General features: G+C 35.6%; 5 protein-coding genes across 6 annotated transcripts; 2 read left to right on the top strand and 3 right to left on the bottom strand.

Annotated features, from left to right (window-relative positions):
- LOC104729698 (pentatricopeptide repeat-containing protein At4g35130, chloroplastic) lies at nt 5,008-7,663 on the bottom strand. Its single transcript, XM_010448672.2, has one exon. The coding sequence runs from the start codon at nt 7,538-7,540 to the stop codon at nt 5,117-5,119; it is 2,424 nt and encodes an 807-aa protein (XP_010446974.1). The 5' UTR covers nt 7,541-7,663; the 3' UTR covers nt 5,008-5,116.
- Nucleotides 7,745-10,505, bottom strand: LOC104729696 (DDB1- and CUL4-associated factor 8-like). 2 transcript variants are annotated; one of them, XM_010448671.2, is made up of 5 exons: nt 10,211-10,503; nt 9,842-10,093; nt 9,619-9,762; nt 8,796-9,521; nt 7,745-8,070 (listed from the first exon to the last, which is right to left on the bottom strand). In XM_010448671.2, exons 1-5 carry the CDS (start codon nt 10,490-10,492, stop codon nt 7,834-7,836), a joined length of 1,641 nt encoding a protein of 546 aa, XP_010446973.1. In that variant the 5' UTR covers nt 10,493-10,503; the 3' UTR covers nt 7,745-7,833. The 2 variants fall into 2 exon arrangements, with proteins under 2 accessions (XP_010446973.1, XP_010446971.1); XM_010448669.2 differs by having other exon boundaries at nt 7,977-8,440; nt 10,211-10,505.
- LOC104729695 ((RS)-norcoclaurine 6-O-methyltransferase-like) lies at nt 12,267-14,522 on the bottom strand. The gene is made up of 2 exons (XM_010448668.2): nt 13,683-14,522; nt 12,267-12,822 (listed from the first exon to the last, which is right to left on the bottom strand). Exons 1-2 carry the CDS (start codon nt 14,463-14,465, stop codon nt 12,499-12,501), a joined length of 1,107 nt encoding a protein of 368 aa, XP_010446970.1. The 5' UTR covers nt 14,466-14,522; the 3' UTR covers nt 12,267-12,498.
- On the top strand, nt 17,545-18,043 carry LOC104729694 (egg cell-secreted protein 1.4-like). The gene has a single exon (XM_010448667.1). It carries the CDS (start codon nt 17,583-17,585, stop codon nt 17,940-17,942), a length of 360 nt encoding a protein of 119 aa, XP_010446969.1. The 5' UTR covers nt 17,545-17,582; the 3' UTR covers nt 17,943-18,043.
- Nucleotides 19,273-20,996, top strand: LOC104729693. The gene is made up of 3 exons (XM_010448666.2): nt 19,273-19,820; nt 20,282-20,467; nt 20,568-20,996. Exons 1-3 carry the CDS (start codon nt 19,380-19,382, stop codon nt 20,853-20,855), a joined length of 915 nt encoding a protein of 304 aa, XP_010446968.1. The 5' UTR covers nt 19,273-19,379; the 3' UTR covers nt 20,856-20,996.

Below are 21,594 nucleotides of genomic sequence, written 5' to 3'. Positions count from 1 at the left end.
AGAACCCCTCTTGCCTTCTTGCCCGTGTTCTCCTCGGGAAATATTGCCACTCAACCCACCTTATGGAAGCTACCCCTAAAGGATCTGCATCCCATGGCTGGAGGAGCATCTGTATGGGGAGAGATCTAATCAAGCCTCACTTGGGAAGACTCATTGGATCGGGTGACTCAATCCCGGTTTGGCGATCCCCATGGCTTTCGATCCAGGAAGCAGTGTCCCCAATGGGACCACCCACTGAAGCGACTCAAAACCTGATGGTGTCTGACCTCCTGCTCCCGGGAGCCCGAGGCTGGAACACAAGCCTCATCGAAACAATCCTCCCTTTGTACTCTGACGATATAAAACCGTTGAGACCAAGTAGAATGGGAGCCATGGACTCTTGGGCTTGGCTCCCTGCGGCTGAGGGCATATACACGGTAAAGTCGGGTTACTACGAAGAGATGGCCCTAAAAGAACCGAAGGATTATGGTACAGAAGAGAATATGGATAATACCTTCAACTGGAGGATGAATATTTGGGCCCTCAGATCAGCTCCGAAGACAAAGCTCCTTCTCTGGAAAGCTGCACAGAATGCGTTACCTGTAGGTGAGAACCTTATACACAGGAAGGTCCTGGATGATGCAAGATGTCCCCACTGCGACCAAGATGAATCTATCCTTCACTTGCTATTCAAATGCCCTTTTGCGGCTAAGGTTTGGCATCTGGCGCCCACATCTACCCCTCTCAACCTCCAGTCTATCCAGTCTGTGAAGGAGGGGATCCGGCTGGCAAACTCCCTGTTGTGTCTCCCACCGACGGGTTTGAGCGAAGGACCAGTTTTTCCCTGGATCGTTTGGACAATTTGGACAGCCCGCAACAGACTCATCTTCAACAAGCAGAAAACCTCCCCGGAGGAGACGATACTGCTGGCACTGGTAAGAGCAAAAGAATGGCAATCAGCTCAAGCCCTTGTGGAGAGGACCTCAACTCAACGACAAACCCTAATCAAGCCCAATCGCCCAAGTAATGCTCTGATCTGTTTCACTGATGCGTCGTGGAAGGACGACAAATGTGCGGGCTTTGGCTGGATTTTCAAGAACTCACAGGACCAGGTCATCCGCGAAGGCTCGTCTGCTACCCGATCGGTTTCCTCCCCCTTGATGGCCGAAGCCATGGCAACACTAGAAGCGCTATGTGTTGCAATTGAATCGGACCTCAAGTCTATCTCTTTCGCATCAGACTCGCAACTGCTAGTCAATGCTCTCAATGGGAAGCTTCAATCTAAGGAGCTTCATGGGATTCTCTACGACATCCTTGAACTATCGGCAAATCTGTCCTCTGTTTCTTTCTCTTTTGTTTCCAGAAATCTCAACCGTCAGGCTGACTTTTTGGCCAAAGAGGCCTTTAATGGGCTGAATGCTGTACTGTAAACTTTAATCAAAAGGCCTAATGGGTTTTTGTTGTTCAAAAAAAAAAAAAAAAAAAAAAAAAANTCTTGTTTCCAAGGAGACAAAAAGCCAAGCTGGTTTTGCATTTTCTAATGAAAACTAGACATTTAAGATCCTTAATAATCAATTAAACTCTCACGCATGATGCAGAGACAATTTGTATATATACTCCCTCCGTTTTTTCTATTTGTCATTTTAGAGATTTTCACACAAATTATTCTATAATAGATAAATCTATATTAGTATTTTTGCAGCAGTTTTTGCTCAAAAATACTTTTTGGAATTTTTTTACATTTAAAGCATTGACTTTAATATTAGTTACCAAAATTTCAAAATTAATTATAGGTAAGATTTTAAAAAATAAGGAAATATTTCTATCTCATTCAAACATAAATATATGATTACCTTTCATTTTCTATTTGAATTTATATTTAAATTATCTTGAATTATTCTATAATACATTTAGTTAATAAAATTATGTTTTTTTTTCTATATATGATGTAATACAAAATTTAAAAAATGAACATATATTACTCAATATATGAATAAAAAAATACGGGTATACTATCCCACATCGTCTAAAATGATAGGGCAATGATTCAGAGTCATACTATAAAAGAGACCAAAATGATTCTGAATACAAATGAGTAGAAAGCTTGATTTATCAGACATTCAAACTTTAAAAGCTTTTATTTGGTTTATTCTAGTTCTTTATTTTAAAGATTTTTAAAAGGTTAAATATGAAAATATTTAAAACTTTTAAAAAGTTAAATATGATAAATATTATATCATAGATACAAAATAAATATTAAAAATTAAGATGATATAGTGTGAGTTAAAATATCTCGGGGCAGGTTATATAGCGGGACGGGTTTTATCGATATTTATATAAATTAAAATATATCATTAATTCGGTGTTACAGAGGTAAAACATCATTTCATTATTTTGTTAATATTGTCAGTATTAGAGAGTAGACATATCTAATTAAATTGATTAAATAAATATTATGTAAAAAATAAATTATATTGCGGTATTATATGGTTTATTTAACAGTTATTATATAATTATAACATATTTAACCAACAAATACAACTTATAATTTAAATATTAGTTATAAATAATTTTACCCGCAGTGTACCGCATGTCCTAATCTAGTATTCTATTATACTCTTGTTTAACTATTAGAATTCTAAAAGATTCAAATTTTTATTTATTTAATGAAGAGCAAATAAGATAATTTTCTACCAAAAATCACATTGGAAAATGAGAATGACAACTAAAATGAAACAAAAAATTAGGCCTAGAATGACAAGTATTTAAAAATGGAGGGAGCATATTAAACAAATTGTTTTTTATTTATTTGTTTTTTTTTTCTTTTGGTATTCATATTAAACAAATTGTTTATGTATAGATAATTTTTACTTTTTTTTAATGTTTTCCAAATATCATGGAACCCATAAAATTTACAAATATCTTCCAAATGTTAAAATTTTAATTGTATCAGCCTATCAGGTTTATTATGTTTACATTGGATCTCTTAGTGGTGCACAAAAAAAAAACATTGGATCTCTTAGTAATATTTTCTAATACATATAGATATTCTAACATTTGTTGAATAAGTTCATTGGTACCAAATTTTCAAATAGTAACATTTGTGGAGACCTAGTTAAAACATAACTATATGATTAAGTTTGAAGGAAAATTTTGATTTGTCAAAGTGCATGTTGATCCGATAGGAAGCCACGCTAATTGTAGATTATGATAAAAACATAATTATTTTCACAGTTCTACTCTCTCCGTTCTTTTATATATGATATTTTATGCTTATTTTTTTGTTCTCAAATAGATAATTTTCTCATAAATCAAATATAAACAAAATTAATTGTGTTTTTGTTGGTTTTAACAATTTTTATTTTGTAGATTGTTTTTATTGGTTGAATTGCGTGTAAGTAGATATTAAATGGTATTTTAGAATAATAAAAAATTAAATGATTCTTTGATCTATGTGTATAACTCTAAAATTCATATACAGTTAAAAATAGAGATAGTATTTAGTATTTATTGTATCTATTATTTAATAAAATATTAGATTTGAACACTTAAACAATATATAAGTAAATAAGGTATTGTCGCTGTTGACGCTGCAATATTTTATAATTTTTATTGGTAGTAGAGATATAGTTGTATATGTTTATTAATTCAAATAATAAACTGTCCTCTAAATGTACATGTTTACAACCATACGTCATAAAAAATCATGTGGCGTTTTTTGATGGCAATTTACAGATTGGGGACCTTGTCTGTCGAAAGGAGATTGTCGCTGAACTCTCAGTGTATGGTTTTGTGAGCGGGATCAGCGATAGAGTTGCGAAAATTGCCTGGGAAGATGGGACCACATGGGTGGTATAAATTTGCTTTGTCTCTTTGCTGCTTTGGCTTTTATGTCCTAATGGTGTGTGTTTTGCTTGTTATCTATGCAGTATGCTGTTCGTTTTCACTAATGGTAACTTATTTTCTGGTGATAAGGTTGATCATGGGTTAAGGTGTGAAGTCAAAGCTCCGTACATCTTTAGGTTTATAAATATAAACGTTTATGCCTTTTTAAAAATATTACTGTGGATCAGTTGATATTTGATAATGCCATATGAAGATAATTTAAAGAAGGTCTCGGTTCGACTCTTTGATGCTACAAATTACTTTTAAAATTTAAAATCAAAACGTCGTCGTTTTATTGAAGACGCGGCCACCTCATTCAATACGTGGCATATGAGTCAAGTCTTGATTGTGCTTGACAGAGACCTTTATATATTACTGGATCCTTCATATATTCCCACGAATAAGGTCATTGTGCCTACAAATTTTTGTACAACATGTAAATGTTAATTAACACAAAAACTAATACAAGATTCTTTCACATACTTCAATTTTAATTTCTTTCTTTCTAGAAAATTTTAAAAATCTACAAACAAAACATTAAATTCAAACTTCTATATCTTCTTCATTGAAAAGAAAAACTGAATCAGTGTGAACTCTTGCAAAAATCTTAATCTAATCTCCTTTTCATTTTAGCTTATCGATACTTCTTCAACCATCCCTAGACCACTCTGCTCTGTTTACTTAGATTATCTGCTCAGACACTCGTGGAAATGAGAAAAGAGCTGAATGCGAAAACTGTGTCGACATTGCCCGTTAACAAAGGATCGCAAAAGAAGACTGTGTTAGTATATTTGTGATGCTGCTGAGTTGTATAGTTGCTAGGACATGATTGAACTGTTGCGACATGTGAAACAAAGACATTGTGTTAGTTTGAGAGAGAGAGATTCTGAAAAGTGTACAACAAGGTAAGCTTGCATTCTAAAACTCAGTAACAACTACACCTACAATCTCCCCCTTTGCAACTATACAACTCAGCAGCATCACAAATATACTAACAATCTCCCCCTTGATGTTCTGAGTTGTAGCTCATAGGATCTAGCATCTTCAGACTGAAATTTTCTTCTCAGCTTTTATCAGGATCAAACTGTGTGTTTATGTCTAATATTTTGTTATGTTTTATAATTAGTGTTGCTCTGCTTTTGCTCTGTTTTAGCAATAAGAGGAACTCTTTTTCCATATAAATTGCCAAAACATGTTTTCTTCTTTACATTTGTTGGATAACATATACCTACTTTAGCCACAACCTGTGTTTTTACCAGTAATTCCCACACGAGCAGTGACCATTGGAGAAGTGATGAAAAAACTTGGAATCTCCCACAACGATCTCTCTTCTCGTCATTTTCGACGCTTTTTCCAGGAACTCGTGACATTTTCTGCAGATTCTCGTGTTATTCCTCACCATAACTGTTCTGCCCGTTTCCGTAGAGATCAATCCAAAACATGTGGCGAGCCTTACCGAATGTCTTCTTGGTGAATTGACTCTGCTCTTAACTAGAGTCTCTGGTCTCAACTTCGAGATACATTGAACATAACTGTCTTCTTCTTCTTTTTCTTCTCCAATCATCCTTGTGAGAATATCTAAGACTTCATAGATCTTGTTTGTCTCCACGTGGGATCTGTCTCCGTTTGTGAACACATGAGTTTTGCTCTTCGTCTCAACAGTACTGTGACTTGATGTTCTGGATATGCCATTTCTCTCCATGAGAAGCTTAATCCTATTTACATCTTCCCATCTTCCAGCTTCTGCATACATGTTCAAAAGCAAGACATAACATCCCGTGTTATCGTGTTCCATCTTAAATATCTGTTCTGCAGCGAATTCAGCTATGCTTATGTCCATGTGGTTTCTGCTTGCATTCAACAAAGACCCCCAAATGCGAGGTGTTGGCACAAATGGCATTTCTCCAATGAATCTCTTGGCTGCGCTGAAGTTTCCTGTACGGCCAATGAGATCCATCATGTACCCATAATGCTCTATTCCAGGATCAATCCCGTATTCTCTTTTCATCATCTCAAAATATTCCCATCCTTCATCAACCATACCAGTAACGCTACATGCTGCTAGTAGTGAAGCAAAAGTGCTCTTGTTTGGATTTACTTTAGAAGAATTCATCTCTGAGAATAAGCAAACCGAAATTCTCCCAAAACCGTGTACTGCATAAGCCATGATGATGCTATTCCATGAAACAACGTCCTTTACCAAGACGTGGTTGAAACATTTTCTTGCATCCTCAAGGTCACCACACATGGCATACATATGAACCAGCGAATTCAAGATGATGGTGTTTGACCAGTATCTGGACTTAACAATATAAGCATGAATTTGTCTACCTTCACTCAAAGATAAACATTCTGCATAAGCTGGTAGAATACTAGCAATTGTTGTGGAATCAGGTACAAGTGATGAATCCCAGAGCTCTTGAAATAGCTCCAAGGCTGAATAGTTCTTCCCATTCTGCACATAAGCAGCAACAATCGAGTTCCACGAGACCAAATTCCTTTCAGCCATTCGATCAAATATAACCTCAGCTGATTTTACCTGCCCACATTCTCCATACATCTCAATCAGAGCCGTTTCCAATACTAAATGAGGAAGAAAGCCTCTCCTTATTGCATACCCATGAATCGTTCGACCCTCCAAGATCCCACAAGCAGGAAGCAGATTTATCAATGTAATAACATCTGGCTGCAACCCATTTTGCTCTGACATCTTTTGAAAACAGAGAAAAGCATCAATGACTCGTCCATTTCTAGCATAACAACCTACCATAACGTTCCAAGCTACGATGTTCCTCTGACTCATACCGTTAAATATCCTCTCTGCATAACTCACTTCACCGTATTTACTGTACATGTCAAGAACTGATGTCAATACCATAACATCACCTGTTTCAATCCTACTTCGAATAGCATGGCAATGTATCTCCTTCCCCATTTTTGGACTATACACATGAGAACAACAAGCACCTAAAGCGCTCATAATACTGAACCTGTCCGGTTTAAATCCACATATCAGCATTTCTTTAAACAACATCAACGATCGAGAACCATCTTCAAGCGCAAGATATCCAGAAATCATAGAGTTCCAAGAAACAATGTCCCTCTCAGGCATTTCGTCGAACACTTTCTCTGCATCCCAAGCACACCCAAGCTTCATGTACATTGATATAAGAGAATTACATACGTAAACATCTGAAACAAACCCAAGCTTGATCACCATCGCGTGAATCTTCTTCCCATCTTCCGACGACGAAATCGCAGCAACGGACTTAATCACGAAAGGAAAAGTAAAAGAATCAGCTTTGATTCCTGCAAACACCATTCTGCAATAGAATTGAACCGCTTCAATGTAAAACCCAAAGCTAGTGTAACCTCTAATCATCACATTCCAAACAAAAGCATCGGCTTTGTTCATTCCGTCGAACAGTTGGAGTGCATCATCCATGAGACCTGAATCAGCAAACCCACGTAAAGCGCGAGTGAGCGCAGGATCATTAAGCTGTTGGGATCGTTTCCGAAGAACTATCCTGGTTGGTTTCGAGAGTCTCGAGTCGAATTGGAGATTACGATTCCCGTTTTGCTTCCCCGTCGTCTGGTGATTCTCAGAAGAAACACACTTGCACGCTTCGTAAGTGTAGATACGGTAGCATCGAGACAGAAGAGTCGTCGCAGCCATCAAATTCCTGAAGAAATTGAATATTCAAGCAAATTTGTCTCTCGTCGGCGACGTCGTCGTCGTCGTCCTTTGCATCTTCGTTTTCTCGCGGGAAAATGTTTGGTGCTCGTAAAAACAAATTAACAATGACGTCATTAATTCTATTTTTAGAGTTCTTAATAAAATTATGAATTATCAGAAATTAACTTTATTTAACAATGGAGAACCAAAAAAAAAAAAAAAGAGTGCATTTGTTTGGTTGCTAGTAAAGGGACTGAAACATATATTTACAAATTCATTTCCAAAGAAGTTTTTTAAGAGAAGAAGTCCTCAAAGCTATTACCATCGTCATCATCATCATCAGTTGCATTCTCATCGCTGCTCTCAACATTGAAGGTGCGGATCAGATTAAGAAGTGCTCTTCCACGGGATGGTTCTCCTTCTCTCTCTGGACTACTACTGCTTCTTCGGCCTTGCATTGCGAAGAGTTGAGATAACAGTTCCTGCCGTGTAGATACACGGTACATCCATCCTCTAGGCGTTCGCTTGCGCTGGAACACACAAATTTCAAACATCATCATCATCATCATCTTGATGACTACCACTACTAACACTATCAACAACATTTGTCTCACTACCACCATTGTTATCAGTTTCAATAAAACATTCATCATCACTATCCATATCATCATCATCATCATCATCACTATCCATGTCATCATCAGAATCAATATCATCAAGTCCACTACTATAATCTGATACATCATCATCATCATCCTCAGCATCATCAATATACTCATCTTCCCCCTCGTTCCCATCAATAACAATATCCATTCCATAACCAAATAAATTGTCTTCATATTCAGGGGAGCTAAGAAAGGATATTAACCGACGAATGCGATAGCGAAAGCGACTCGGTAACTGGATATTTTTCAAACATAAGCTCATCAGATAAATATATAACGATCCACCACCTCTACATGCATTAAAACACACACAATTCAGCTAGCCTATATATAGTGGAATACAGGTCTAAATTTACGCTGGTTATATCAGGTCAGAGCAATAGAATACAAACTTCATGAACAAGGAGCAATGAAGTTTCCTAGATATAGTTTTGGTTACTTATAGTGCAAGTGTTTAAACGAAGTCCTATCTCTCCCCAAATCATAGAGAATTGCACGTTATCTGTTTCACTAATTAGAGAAGGTTCTATAGCACGAAGGGGAATAAACTAAACAATCATAATGTGAATTAATGCAACAATAAAGCGTACCAGTTCGATGTTTTCAGGTAATATAGCTCTTTCAGCTGCCTTTGACGTCCACACCTTGATGTCAGTTTCAATTCCACTACTGGCAAGAACAGGAATATGCGGATGAGGCTCAATACAGTTAACTACATCCCTATCTCCTTCCATAACACGGATTAGCTCCCCAGTTTTTTTCCTCCAAGTAAATATCCGCCCACAGTCTGACCCACTAACCACATATTCAGACCGAGGTCCAAAAAAAGTCACACCCTTAACCGTCTCAGAGTTCTTGTGCCCCTTATAAACCATAGGAACTGAGTGTTTGTTCTCATCTTTTGGGGAAGAAGCTGATTCTGATTTTGATACACTACTCTTGGAAGAGGCTGGGATAGGGTTAGAACCTAATCCCATATCGGGTGTGAAAAGATATATGAACTCATCATTGTATGAAACAAGAAGCTCGCTTTGCTCTGAGAAAGCCAAACCCGTTATTCCAACATCTTCATTGCCAATAAGATGTGGAGGGCAAAAGTGATCAGCAGCACGGGTTAAACCGTTTAAACCGCCACCTTGAATTCTACGGATATCATAAAGACGAGCGTACTCGTTCATTCCCCCAACAACAAGGAGGTTAGAATTTCTCGGGTCAATCGCAATTGCGTTTAGATGGATGGCTTCCATGTTCCTCCTCTTAGGATCAACTGAATGGCAAGTGAAAAGTTCTGTAGGTGCTTCAGTCCTCAGATCAAACTGAAATGGGGAAAGAATCCAATTAGTTTAAATCGAATTATAATAAGGATTCTAAAGTAGAATCCAAAAAAAGAGTGACGCAGCTACTAGTACTCACACGTTGTACTAATCCATCTTCACCACATGTGTAGAATACATGAGGGTTTCCTGGCTCAATACAAAGCTTATGAGCTCTTCCTTGATGCAAACCTAACAAAGACGTCTTCACTTTCCCACCTTCAAGAATATTAGCACGCCGAACCTATGAACTTAGAAAGAAGTTAGAAACAAGAAGCTAACCATGTGATACAATAACATAAAACATAAAGTCAGAAAATTACCATTCCATCAGCAGCACAAGTAACAATGGTACGATCATCAGAGAAAGGCATAAACTTTGCTTGAAATACGTTATTAGCATGTCCTGAATGAAAGGAAAGCTTAACATTCCCAAGTTGCCAATCCCAAAGAACGACACGCCAATCGTCAGAACCCGAAATCAGAACATCTCCTTGAGCATTGAAGCTAACGGTGTTCACACAACCTTTGTGCTTTTCTAGCTTCTTGTATATCTCAAGACGCAAAACCAAATTCTACATATACACAGAACCACAGTAAGAATATAATGATTCAACAGTACTAAAATCCACAAATTTCAAAACTTTCGAACTGAAGAGAATCAGATTATTAGATAAACGAGGGAAACAAACCTCGGAGGCGGAGAAGCGATTGGAGAAATTACGGGAAGAGATACCACCGACCTCTCGTCGCCAGAAATCAACAACAGGGTGATGTACTCCGTTAAAGTTTGATCGGACCCTCTTCGCAGTCTCACTCATCTTCCTTAAAAAAAAAAGAATCAACGGAGATATGTCAAGAGATAAGGTCTCGCCGTGAAATTTCCTACTTCGGGGAGAGAGAGAGAAGGAGATGAAGCGGTAGTGTAAAGTGTAAAGTCCGTCGCCGGAAGAGAGGGGCGATTCTAGGATCATCCGATCATAACTTGACGCGTGTAATCACCCCCCTCATTACTATGTCCTAATGGGCTTTTATTGGGCTTGTTCATTGTTTTCGAGTTTTATAAATTTTCGAGTTTATTGTATCAGATTATATATTGTATGTGAAAAATACAAATAAAAATGACACCGTCTGATACTACTGAATCAAGCCTTGTTTATTCTCGCACAACACAATCATTCACGCGTACGTAGTTGTTTGTTTTCTGATGAACCACTAATTAAACCAATAATCACAAATTTATTGACGTTTTTTTTATTCATAGGCAATTTTGGTTTAGCTTTTTCCTCAGCTAGGGTTCACCTGTCCTTTGGTATATCATCCTTTCAAGACTGATAAGCAATGATAAGACTCTGAACATCATCAATGTCCCTAACCTCTCATAACAACATGTGTCATATATCGAGCAAAGCCAGCTTTAGTAAGAACATAGTCCCACTCTTTCAATGCCAGTGCTTTGTGTGAACCATCCATCACCATGTCAAGCTGCAATTTCACGTGCTCTAGCCTCTCATCTCTTTCTTACACATTATCATCGTATTTTTCTTCTCTCCGACCAGCGACCACGCACTCCACTATCAACAACACTTTGCCGACGTTTGGTGGGACAGCGCTTCTTTTAATTCTTCAATATCTTTTATGCAATCTTTGTCTCCCCAATCGTGTTCGTGTAACACCAACCACTGCGTCCCATTCAATTTAATCACATTTTACGTATTAGACCACGTACGTGTAACGTCTTTTCCCACATATTTTTATAAAGTCTTCAATTTTTTAAGGAAAACAAAACATCTTGATAATGACGATATGCGCAATATCCCCCACTTTTTGTTAGTAGTGGATCAGGAGTATCTGGGGAAATTAGTATTGGCTGCTTTATTTATCTGATATCTCATAGTGGTTTTTAACTATTAATCAGTTGATTGACGATTCTATACTTTTATGTGATTGTGTCATGTCTAAATTATTCCATGTTTTTTTTTTTTTTGGGATAAATTTGTATCCACAATCTAAATTACCCTTACTGAATAAATTTGTGTTGTTTCTAGTCTACCCTTTTGATCCAACATTCCGTCTTGTTGTATATGACATGAAACTTTATGTTAACAAAAATGACTTGAGTAAAAGTTAACTTAATTAAATTAGACTTTAAACCTGTAGGTTGCAACACCTCTTAATAGTTGATACCAATATTGTTGCCACCAAGGCATTCTCAAGCTTTGTCAACAAACGTACACATATCAGCGTCGCTATCAAATGTCTCGGAAACTTAGGGGCATGTCTCACGCGCGCTCCAAAGAATCCTAATTCAGTCTATACACACATTTACATAATTACATGATTAACGTTAATGGAATTTAATGGATCATTGATTTTTTTTTTTTTTTTAAGTGAATCAACAATAGGGCGATGAAACCCGTTTAAAGTATGATCTAGTTGGAAACCAAACCAAAACTTTATAACGCTGGCAATTGCAACGATTTAGGTTGGAGTCGGACCGCTTCTTGAATATGTTTGTCAAGTCTGTGTCCCGATCTTGTAACGCCCACCGACATAGTAACCACGTAAATATTTGGGTCTTTGTTTTGGACCGCTGCTTTGATTGATATATATATATTTTTATGATTATACTTTTCCACCGAATCAATATAATTGTAAGATTTCACATTGTAAAAAATCATACATACTATCATATATAAATATATATACAGCCTATGGCTATAGCAATAAATAAAAGCAAATTGGTGCAAATTCGTACACTCAACGAGATTAATTGAAAAAAACGTGTGGAAATGAAAATACAAATAACAAAACAACACGGCTGCCGGCTGGTACTGAAACAAGCCATAATTATTCTTACACAAGACGATTATTCATACGTCGTTATCATTTCTCACGTACTGGTAAGCCAATAATCACATATTTATTGAGTTTTTTTCAAAGGTAAAGATGTGAGATTCAATCTTTCATATCATCAATTTTAAGACCGATACGCGATGATGAGACACTGAACATCATCAATGTCCCTAACCTCATATCGAGCAAAGCCAGCTTCTGTAAGAACAAAGTCCCACTCTTTCAAAGTCCTTTCTTTGCCTGTGCTTGTGTGAGCCATCATCACCATATCAAGCATCAATCTCACGTGCTCCAACTTCTCATCTCTTTCGTCCACTATCATTGTCTTTTTATTCTCTCCGATCACAGATTCCACTATCAACACTTTCCCCACAATTGGTGGGACAGCTTCTTTGCAATTCTTCAATATCTTGATGCAATCTTTGTCTCCCCAATCGTGTAACACCCACTGCCATCATTTATCACATTATACGTATTATATATATATATATATATATATATATATATATATATATTCAATTATGATATTTGAAGAGTATTTTTCCTTTTTTTTTTTTTTTCTCTCCAACCACACATAAATTTTTAAAAACCACTCATTAATTCAATTGGTAGAATGGTAGCCAATCAGAAAGGTAAATGTCTACTAATTAGTGTTATCCTGTATACTTTAGGAAAATCTGTAAAATTAAAATGATTTTGACAAAAAGCGCAAAACAAATCCTTAAAGTAAGATTCTACTCATCTCGCCTTGTTTTTAAATCTTATTATATAAAAGATGTGTCTTCTTATGTATTGGTTAATTAGTTAATACAACTATCTAGGAAAAATAGTAGTGGTTGCTTTAATTATTTGATACTAGTTGATAATTGATAGTACTTGATAGTGTTTGTTAATTACTTGCTATTAATTGATTCGCTACTTTAATTTGGTGTCAGATCATATGTCATGTCTAAATTATTTATGATATAATGGAAGATAGTTGAAAAAAAAAAAGTATAAACCCACTTCTAAGTTAACAAAAATAGAATGTAAAACAAACATTATACAAAATAGAAAACAAATCATAATGTATAGCTTAATTAGTACGAGGCTTATATATTTTGAAGCTAAAAGAATGATAATATTTCTAACATTAAACTATAATTTTTTGTTTTGATAATTTTAACATCTATTCATTTTAATTGTGTATGTGAAAATTTAATTTTGATGGAAAATAGATGAAAGTTAATTGTAAGGAATACACACTAGTTTTTTTTGTGAATAATAGTTAATTAGAGGAAGATAAAAGTATGGAAATGAAATATTAACCTTGATGAAAACAGCGTCGCATGCAGGAATAGAATCAAACATATCGCCCTCAATATTAGTAACCCCATCCAAAATCTGAGCAACTTCAATAACATGAGGAAGATCAAAATTATATCCTTTGATCCAAGGAAACTCCTTTACAAGTATTCCCAACGTTTCTCCGGTACCACCTCCTACGTCAACCACTGTATCCACGCCGTCTAGCAAACCGTGACAAGCTCCGGCTACACGTGGTACCACTCGCCTTGTATCACAAGCCATGGCCTCATTGATCAGATCGCTAAGGCCCGGATTATCCTGCGCGAACGACCACACGTCTTTACCGTGCACAGCATCAAACGGTGGTGGAGTTGAACCGTTGACCGGAGAAGACACGACTGAGCTCAGTCTCAACCATGGGGCGAGCATCTCGGGTCTTGTTTCGAAGAGAACAAAAGGAGCCAGCGACTTGCCGTCACGCTTTGTGATCATCATACAGCGAGAGAGTGGCGTGTTAGTGTAGCCTGTGGCTAAACCATCTTTTATGGGGACTTCTTTGAAGAGTCCTTGGTGCACAAGAAACCTCATTATACGGCGGAGATGTGAGGGAGAGGCGGAGACGGCGGAGGAGAGTTCAGCTAGTGTCACGGGATGTGACGAAGGATGGTTTTCAATGGCTTCTGGTATTTTAAGATCAATGGCACACTTTGCAGCTGCGATATCTGCAAACCCAAAGACATACCTCCATATGTCTAGAGAAGCTTTTGCTTCTTCATCTACTAATTTTTTTTTAATATCTTCCATTTTGTTTCTATCAAGATTTGGTTTAGTAGAGATATAAAGACAGGTGATATGGAGTTGAGAAGTTAGGGTTCTCTTTTATAACGATCAGAAGTGGGGGCACAATGGTAATTTGGTTATATAAAAGATGTACTGTACAATAGTAATTTCAGAGCCCAACATGTTTTCATGAATTCAGTGTTTCAATGAATTTAATGTTCAACATCAATATGACATTTAAGAATTGGATTCAATAATTTCTTTTATCAGTTATGACGAAAGAAGTTCAGACCACCTGTCGATTCCTTTTGTTTTTTTTACTGCTACGATATATTGACCATATTTTGATATTAGCCCTTAATTGAAAGATGTAAAAACCAATGTGGTTAGATAAAATAAATACTAGCCGAGACAAAAAGGAATCGACAAGCTTCGGTGTTTTGGCCTACCAACTTCGATACACCCTTACCTCCTGTATACATTACATGAAACTTAATGATAACAATAATGACTATGAGTTAAATTCTACCTAATTTAGACTTAAAATCTTGCAATCCCTTTTAATGCATGTATTTCTAGCAAACCATTTTCAAGCTCTGTCAACCAAACGAACACATATCAGGGTAGCTGTCAAATATCTCGGACATGTGTCCTGTGCGCTAGACGACATATAGACGCAATTTCTCAAATCTTATGCCAATTTGTGGCTGTGTTAAAATTTCAGAGGTTTTTTTTTTTTTTTTTTTAAACTAAATTTGAGAGATTCTTTCAGTTCTCCATTGCTTATGGGCTCTTGTTATTTATTCTTATTTTTTGGCAAAATATAGGTCCCGCTTCTTATAAGCCTATACGTTTTATTTCCTAAATGATATTCATACTTTATCAAGAAAAAGAAAGAAAGAAAAAAAACTAATGTAGAATGAATTCTATAATATATACATGGATGAAATTCCTAGTGGAAATTTCGATAAACTGTGACTGTAGTTATAAGTTCTATTAGCCTTGCTTACATTATATATCTTTTTTTTGGGTCAAACTTACACTATATCTATGATTTTAGAAATGTTATATATCTCTATATCTAAATATTAAAACTGAGTACGATATCAAAACAAATTTTGGTGTAGTTAGTATATCATGTTTATATTTATTAATGGTTAAAGAATGTGCGATTAGATATTGACGCTATGCGTGTCTTGATTTCCTTCACTATATTAGTGGAATCTAGTACCAAAATAATGTTTAATGTAATTTCGCTTGAGTCAGAAAATTTCGAAAAACAATTTTTTGTCAACTGTGTCTGACACTATAGATGTGCATGTACGCTGATTAAGTCACTGATTAGGAAAGGATTATCACTAATGTTATTTAAAATTTGCGATGATTAACACTTTGTAAGAAAGCATTTCCTTCAATAGATTAATGGAAAGCTTTAATAATGTAAGGAAATGGCGCTAATCTCGTGTGTTCTGTGGACGTCAAAGATGCTCTTTCTAATAAAAATAAACTCCGTGGTGGAGTGTCGCTAATCTCATGTACTGTTGCTTTTGTACCCTTTATAATTTCATGCATTTTATATGGTGCTGACGAGAAAAAAACATTAAGATACAAGATTGTAAAACATAAATGGCAACTAGGAAGACAAATGAAATATTAAAAGAAAATTCGCAGAGGTTTAGTGGTTTGTGAGTTACAATTATTAATTCAAAATTTATTTTATTGGATAGCTGATTTTTTAAATCCTAGTCAAAATTATATGTCGTCATTGGTTTGGTGTTTCCTTATTAATTAAAATCAATACTCTTTGCTTTCTCTTTGGATTTAATTCATATACAAGGATGTAAATTTTCATTCTGAATGTATTAATATATAGTAGTTAGAATTTACATGTTTAATTTTAAATCCATTTCCATATCAATGAAAATGTACGTACATTTGGATGATAAGGTAGAAGAAAATTGTATATTTGGATGGCCTCTTTGGTATTTGTGATTACAAAAACATGGTGAATATAGAGCATCAAGTGCTTGAACACAAATATGAAATATCCTACACATCGTATCACTTGACTGATCTAAATTGAGTTGCAAGTCATACATTAAAACATGTTAAAAACAAGGTTGGATTTTTCGATCGGTTCGAATATCTTCGCAAAAAGGTAGGTACACAAAATTTGAAATATTTGGTGTGACGTTTCTATTGTCTGAGGAAAATATTTCCAAACCACCGGTACAATATTTTGTCTGAGCCCTTTTGTGCAGGGGCCATGATCATGATCTATTATTATGTCTCTTCCCTTCATTGAACTTGATATTTTTTCTCTTGGATTTGTTGTCAACTTCTTTCTCATATACATATAAATTTTTTTATAAAGGTTTTGTTGTTGTCACTTGTCAACATTACTCTTCAAATTGTTTTTAATACCATTTACATAACACATGGGAGATACTCGTATTGTCACTTTTGTTATTAAACACAAAATCTGATTTAAAACGAAATTATAAATGATATTAATATCCAAAAATTTAATTTCTTTAAGTTATTTATTACAAATTAAAATATCGAACATTTTCATGTTTATTGCAATAGATGATATTGTCTAAAACGAATCTTTTCGAATGAGGTGTAGTATTTTTTAGTCGACCCAAAGCTCGTAGACAATATTTACGAGAATCATAAAAACTACGTTAAGGTACAACTGTTTCATAAAAACTACGTTAACGCGAAAATTTTGTTTGCATGGCAAATTTTGATTTTAAGAATTATAGTGAATTGTATGTTCCGTCAAATATCATTTTCTTATTTCTTTCATCGAACAAAATTACAACAACAATCAGGGGTATATAGTAGTAATACGGTACACATAACATATTGTGCTTTTGACAGAGCGAACTTTCATTGGTCAAACCAGAATTAACAGGACATGAGTTATTTTTACAAAGCTTTTAAATTTCTTCCGTTGCTTGTATGTTTATAACTTATAAACATTTATTTGTTCTAACTAATTACATAATTTAATACCATTTTGATTTACTTTCTAGTTCCATCCTATAAATTATAGTCTGTTTTCCCTACCCAAACCATCCAAATATCAAAACAAAAGGAAGTTAGCAAAAAATTAAAGGAAGAAGAAAAAGAGAGATGGGAAACAATTCAAGAGCTATTTTCTCTTTAGTCTTAGTTGTAGCCTTATGTGCTGCAATTCTAATCACTCCGGGAACAGCTCATGAACAACCACCGCGCTTGCAATCTCCTCCGGATTTTCCTATTGATTTGGAAAAATGTTGGTCATCTCTTTTCAATACTCAAGGATGCATATTGGAGGTCTTCAAGTCAGTTTTTTCTGGTCAGTTTGGAAATGTTGGAGTGACATGTTGCAAAGCTTTCTCGACCATAGATGCTAACTGTTGGCCTCATATGTTTCCGTTAAACCCATTCTTTCCCCCTCTTCTTAAGGACAACTGTGCGCACATTGTCCCCAATTCCTCCACAAACAAGTGAAAGCGGGAGAATGAAGTGACTTGAGGCTTTATAAAGTCGAGTTAGTTTTATTAGAAACCTAAGGATATCTTTCCATTCATGTTCCTAGTGTCTTATGAATATCATCCAATAAAGTGAATTTTCTTGCATAGTCAGTTTGACATTATCTACCAGTTTACTTTATTGAGTCTTTGTTCATGAATATATACAACAATACTAATATAATAATTGTGGTGATAAAAGGTTTAGTGAACTATATACTAGCTATTAGCTATTAGATTAGCTAGCAAAATCGAAACACTAATATATCAATACTCTTCGTGGAAATAAATGAAGGATCCACTGAAGGCCTCTTGTCATACACAATAAAGACTTCATGTATTATGAATTTATGATCCCAGTTGATCGGAAAACGACTTGTAACAACAACCAAACCATCTGTATTCCTCTCTTGATATTTCCGGAAGTTACATTAATTTTGCCACGTACATCTACGAAAACCTGACCACACTTAACCAGTTAACTACTGGATAAAAACGAATATATATCATGTCACTGAACCGAGATAACCAGACCAGAATCAAACCCATAAACTCCTAAACCAGTTCTGCATGAATTTATGTAAGTGTCCAAAACTGACAATAAATAAACCAAATATGTTTCTGGACCACTAAAGATTAATTTCTGATTTTTATTTATTTTCAAATTGAAACGGCGACTTTAATGTTAGACTTGAAGGCACGACATTAATTTGCACTCGATTTAAGAAAGTAATTCGAAAATTATATTTTTGACTTTGAAATATCTATAAGTATTATTTATTTTTTGTGACGTCAAAAAAAGAAAATATCAGATAAGCAGTGTAGGAAATAACGTTTCGTCTTCTAACGAAAAATAAAAAGAGACCGTTTCGAATCGATCATTTTCATTTATAGTCTCTTCCCACGCGTTTTGACCCCAAAATTCTAAATCTTAAGCTTTTGTATTTTTTGACCAAAAAAAAAAAAAAAGAAAGAAAAAAGCTTTTGTATTTATTGATCAATTAGAATTTGATCTAATTATTTTGTGTTAGATATATTATATAAAATAAATGATATTTTCTATTACGAAATAACATTACCGGATGCCATAGTTCAATCTATTTGGTACTATTTTTGCCTTTTCATAGGTTTAAATACTAACTATCTCCAAGAAAGTTACATATACACACTTCGATTGGCCATTTGTTTTTTTGTTTTTTGTTTTTTTTTTTTTTAAATTTGAGTTTAAGTGTAGTTTCTTTTGATTACAATTTTCGTTTTCTTGGTCAGCATCAACCGTTACTCTCAAAAGAAATTTAGTTTCTCTTCTTTCTTGCACTTATTTCCCATTTCATTTTCCCACCTTCTAAAATAGAGGTCATCACCAAGATATAAAAAAATTTCCATAATAAAATCAAAAACCTTTATTGAGAAAGAGATGATGACGTGGCCGGCTAGATCTCCACCGTCAGAGACGACGAGGCCGGTTTATATTGTGCATAGCCCAACGAACACAGACGTAGAAAAGATATCAACGAGATCAGGTTTTAGCCCATGCGGGTCACCAGTTACTAACCGTCAGGGCCAGGTCAGCCATTACCATCATGACTCTGCGGCCGAGTCATCCTCGACTCCACGGGTCTCTAGACCATTGACAAACGAGTACAGAAGTGTCCAATTGCATGATCTTGACCGCCGAGTCTACGAGGATCATGACAATGATGAAGACTACGATGAAATGGACGGTTCGGATGAGAGGATGAGATGGAACACGAGGTGTTACTCGTGCTTGTTGTTTACGTTGGTGTTGGCCTTCACCCTCTTCTGTCTCATTTTGTGGGGCGTTTCCAAATCTTTCTCACCTATTGTCAATTTGAAGGTAACTGATATAGGTTTGATCACTCTCAACACACATTTTACGTGAATCTTTACAATCTCTCTGTTTTCGAAATTTATTTTTATGAAGTTTAAAGAAGAAATAGTTGTCCTTTTTATATAATTGATGAAAGATGCATGTGTCATACTCATTTTCTTTTGCGTTCATTTTCATATTTAATTTCGAATTCATCAATTCAATTAGAAAAGTTTGTGGGATTGTGAAAAAATAATCATTAAAGCTCCCTATCTAATTAACTACTATATATGGGGGGAAAAATCAAGAAATAAATGTAGAAAATGGATTTGCATGTAAATGAATAAACAAACAGATGTAAATAGAGGGTTTTTTTTTTTTTTTTTTGTAAATAGAGGTTTTTATTTTAACACAGATATATTTTTTACAAATAATGATGTCTTCATAATTTTTTACTTACAAATTGAGTTATTGACAAAATTAATCAGGAGATGGTATTGGAGAGCTTGAACGTGCAGTCCGGGAACGACCAATCGGGAGTGCTCACAGATATGTTAACCCTGAATTCAACGGTCACGATCCTATATAAAAATCCTGCAACGTTCTTCGCTGTCCACGTCACCTCCTCACCCCTCCAGCTCAGCTATTCCCAGCTTATCCTCGCCTCCGGTCAGGTAAACAAATTTGCGCACTCATTGATTAAACCGGGCCGGTTATGATTCATGTGGACTAATTAATTTCGCTTTTTCTTGTGTGTGTGTGACTAAAAAACAGATGGAAGAGTTTTCTCAACGTAGGAAAAGCGAGAGAATCATTGAGACCAATGTATTAGGGAATCAAATTCCTCTGTACGGAGGCGTACCGGCTCTTTATAGTCAACGAGCTAAACCGGACCAAGTCGTTTTGCCTCTTAACCTGACTTTCACGTTGCGATCACGAGCCTATGTGCTCGGCCGATTGGTTAAGAGTAAGTTCCATTCGAACATCAGATGCAGCATCACTCTGTATGGCGATGGACTTGGCAAAAAACATGATCTCTCCAAGTCTTGTTCTGATCATTGACCCATATGAATATCATAATGATCAGTTCAGAGTTAGAGAAGATGAGATTATTTCATGATTTAATCGGTGAGATATAGATGTAAAGAGGGATGAAACTGTCTTCTTCCTTTTTTTTTTAATATTACATTTTTCATTTTCATAGCTAGAGCGTAGATACTCTTTAACAGTGAGGAATTAACAACACTTGTTACAATATGTTGTCATCAATTTCTTTACAAGTATTTTGATCGCTAAAATCATAACCGAAGGTATCGTCTCCCTTGTGAAAAATTTTATTAAATAATCCCAAGTTTATCTCGTTTACGAATCCTATTTACATTGTAACAATTACAAGAATGCTTTAAGGATTGAAGAAGTTTGCATGCAAACCCTTTTGAGCCAAGCGCAGAGCCGAGGCAAGCAAAAGCAAAATGCTGAGAGAAGCACCCAAGCAACCCATCAAAACGTTGAACAACCACATTGGGCTTCTCCTCTCAGGCTTTTTGATAGAGATCCACATGAAAGAGGGGTACGTAAATGTTACAAGCAAGGCTATTGCTCCGATAAGCACTGCTAGATAAGGCAAAAACGGGAATACGATGGCTATAGAAAAACAAACCAAACCCAAGAACATACGCAACATCATCCGGACAATGATGGATGCACGCTTTTGTCTCTTGACTGTGTACACCATCTCTGCGTTGTCACACGCCGGCATTAAGTTTATCGGATATGAACATAAGCAAGAGAAGATGAACGT

The sequence above is a fragment of the Camelina sativa genome, chromosome 12 (genome assembly GCF_000633955.1).
Source record: "Camelina sativa cultivar DH55 chromosome 12, Cs, whole genome shotgun sequence".
Taxonomy (NCBI): Eukaryota; Viridiplantae; Streptophyta; class Magnoliopsida; order Brassicales; family Brassicaceae; genus Camelina; species Camelina sativa.
The sequence above is the reverse complement of the archived record's forward strand: the minus strand, read 5'-3'. Positions and strand labels throughout refer to the sequence as shown.

What these genes read in the sequence shown, in the direction of transcription:
- LOC104729698 (XM_010448672.2), bottom strand. Translation starts at nt 7,540, where the DNA reads ATGGCTGCGACGACTCTTCTGTCTCGATGCTACCGTATCTACACTTAC.
- LOC104729696 (XM_010448669.2), bottom strand. Translation starts at nt 10,492, where the DNA reads ATGATCCTAGAATCGCCCCTCTCTTCCGGCGACGGACTTTACACTTTA. An exon ending in AAGATGGATTAGTACAACGT is followed by an intron (nt 9,522 to 9,618) that starts GTGAGTACTAGT and finishes TCCCCATTTCAG; the next exon opens with TTTGATCTGAGGACTGAAGC. An exon ending in TACCTGAAAACATCGAACTG is followed by an intron (nt 8,441 to 8,795) that starts GTACGCTTTATT and finishes AAAAATATCCAG; the next exon opens with TTACCGAGTCGCTTTCGCTA.
- LOC104729695 (XM_010448668.2), bottom strand. Translation starts at nt 14,465, where the DNA reads ATGGAAGATATTAAAAAAAAATTAGTAGATGAAGAAGCAAAAGCTTCT. An exon ending in GCGACGCTGTTTTCATCAAG is followed by an intron (nt 12,823 to 13,682) that starts GTTAATATTTCA and finishes AAATGATGGCAG; the next exon opens with TGGGTGTTACACGATTGGGG.
- LOC104729694 (XM_010448667.1), top strand. Translation starts at nt 17,583, where the DNA reads ATGGGAAACAATTCAAGAGCTATTTTCTCTTTAGTCTTAGTTGTAGCC.
- LOC104729693 (XM_010448666.2), top strand. Translation starts at nt 19,380, where the DNA reads ATGATGACGTGGCCGGCTAGATCTCCACCGTCAGAGACGACGAGGCCG. An exon ending in CACCTATTGTCAATTTGAAG is followed by an intron (nt 19,821 to 20,281) that starts GTAACTGATATA and finishes AAAATTAATCAG; the next exon opens with GAGATGGTATTGGAGAGCTT. An exon ending in TTATCCTCGCCTCCGGTCAG is followed by an intron (nt 20,468 to 20,567) that starts GTAAACAAATTT and finishes ACTAAAAAACAG; the next exon opens with ATGGAAGAGTTTTCTCAACG.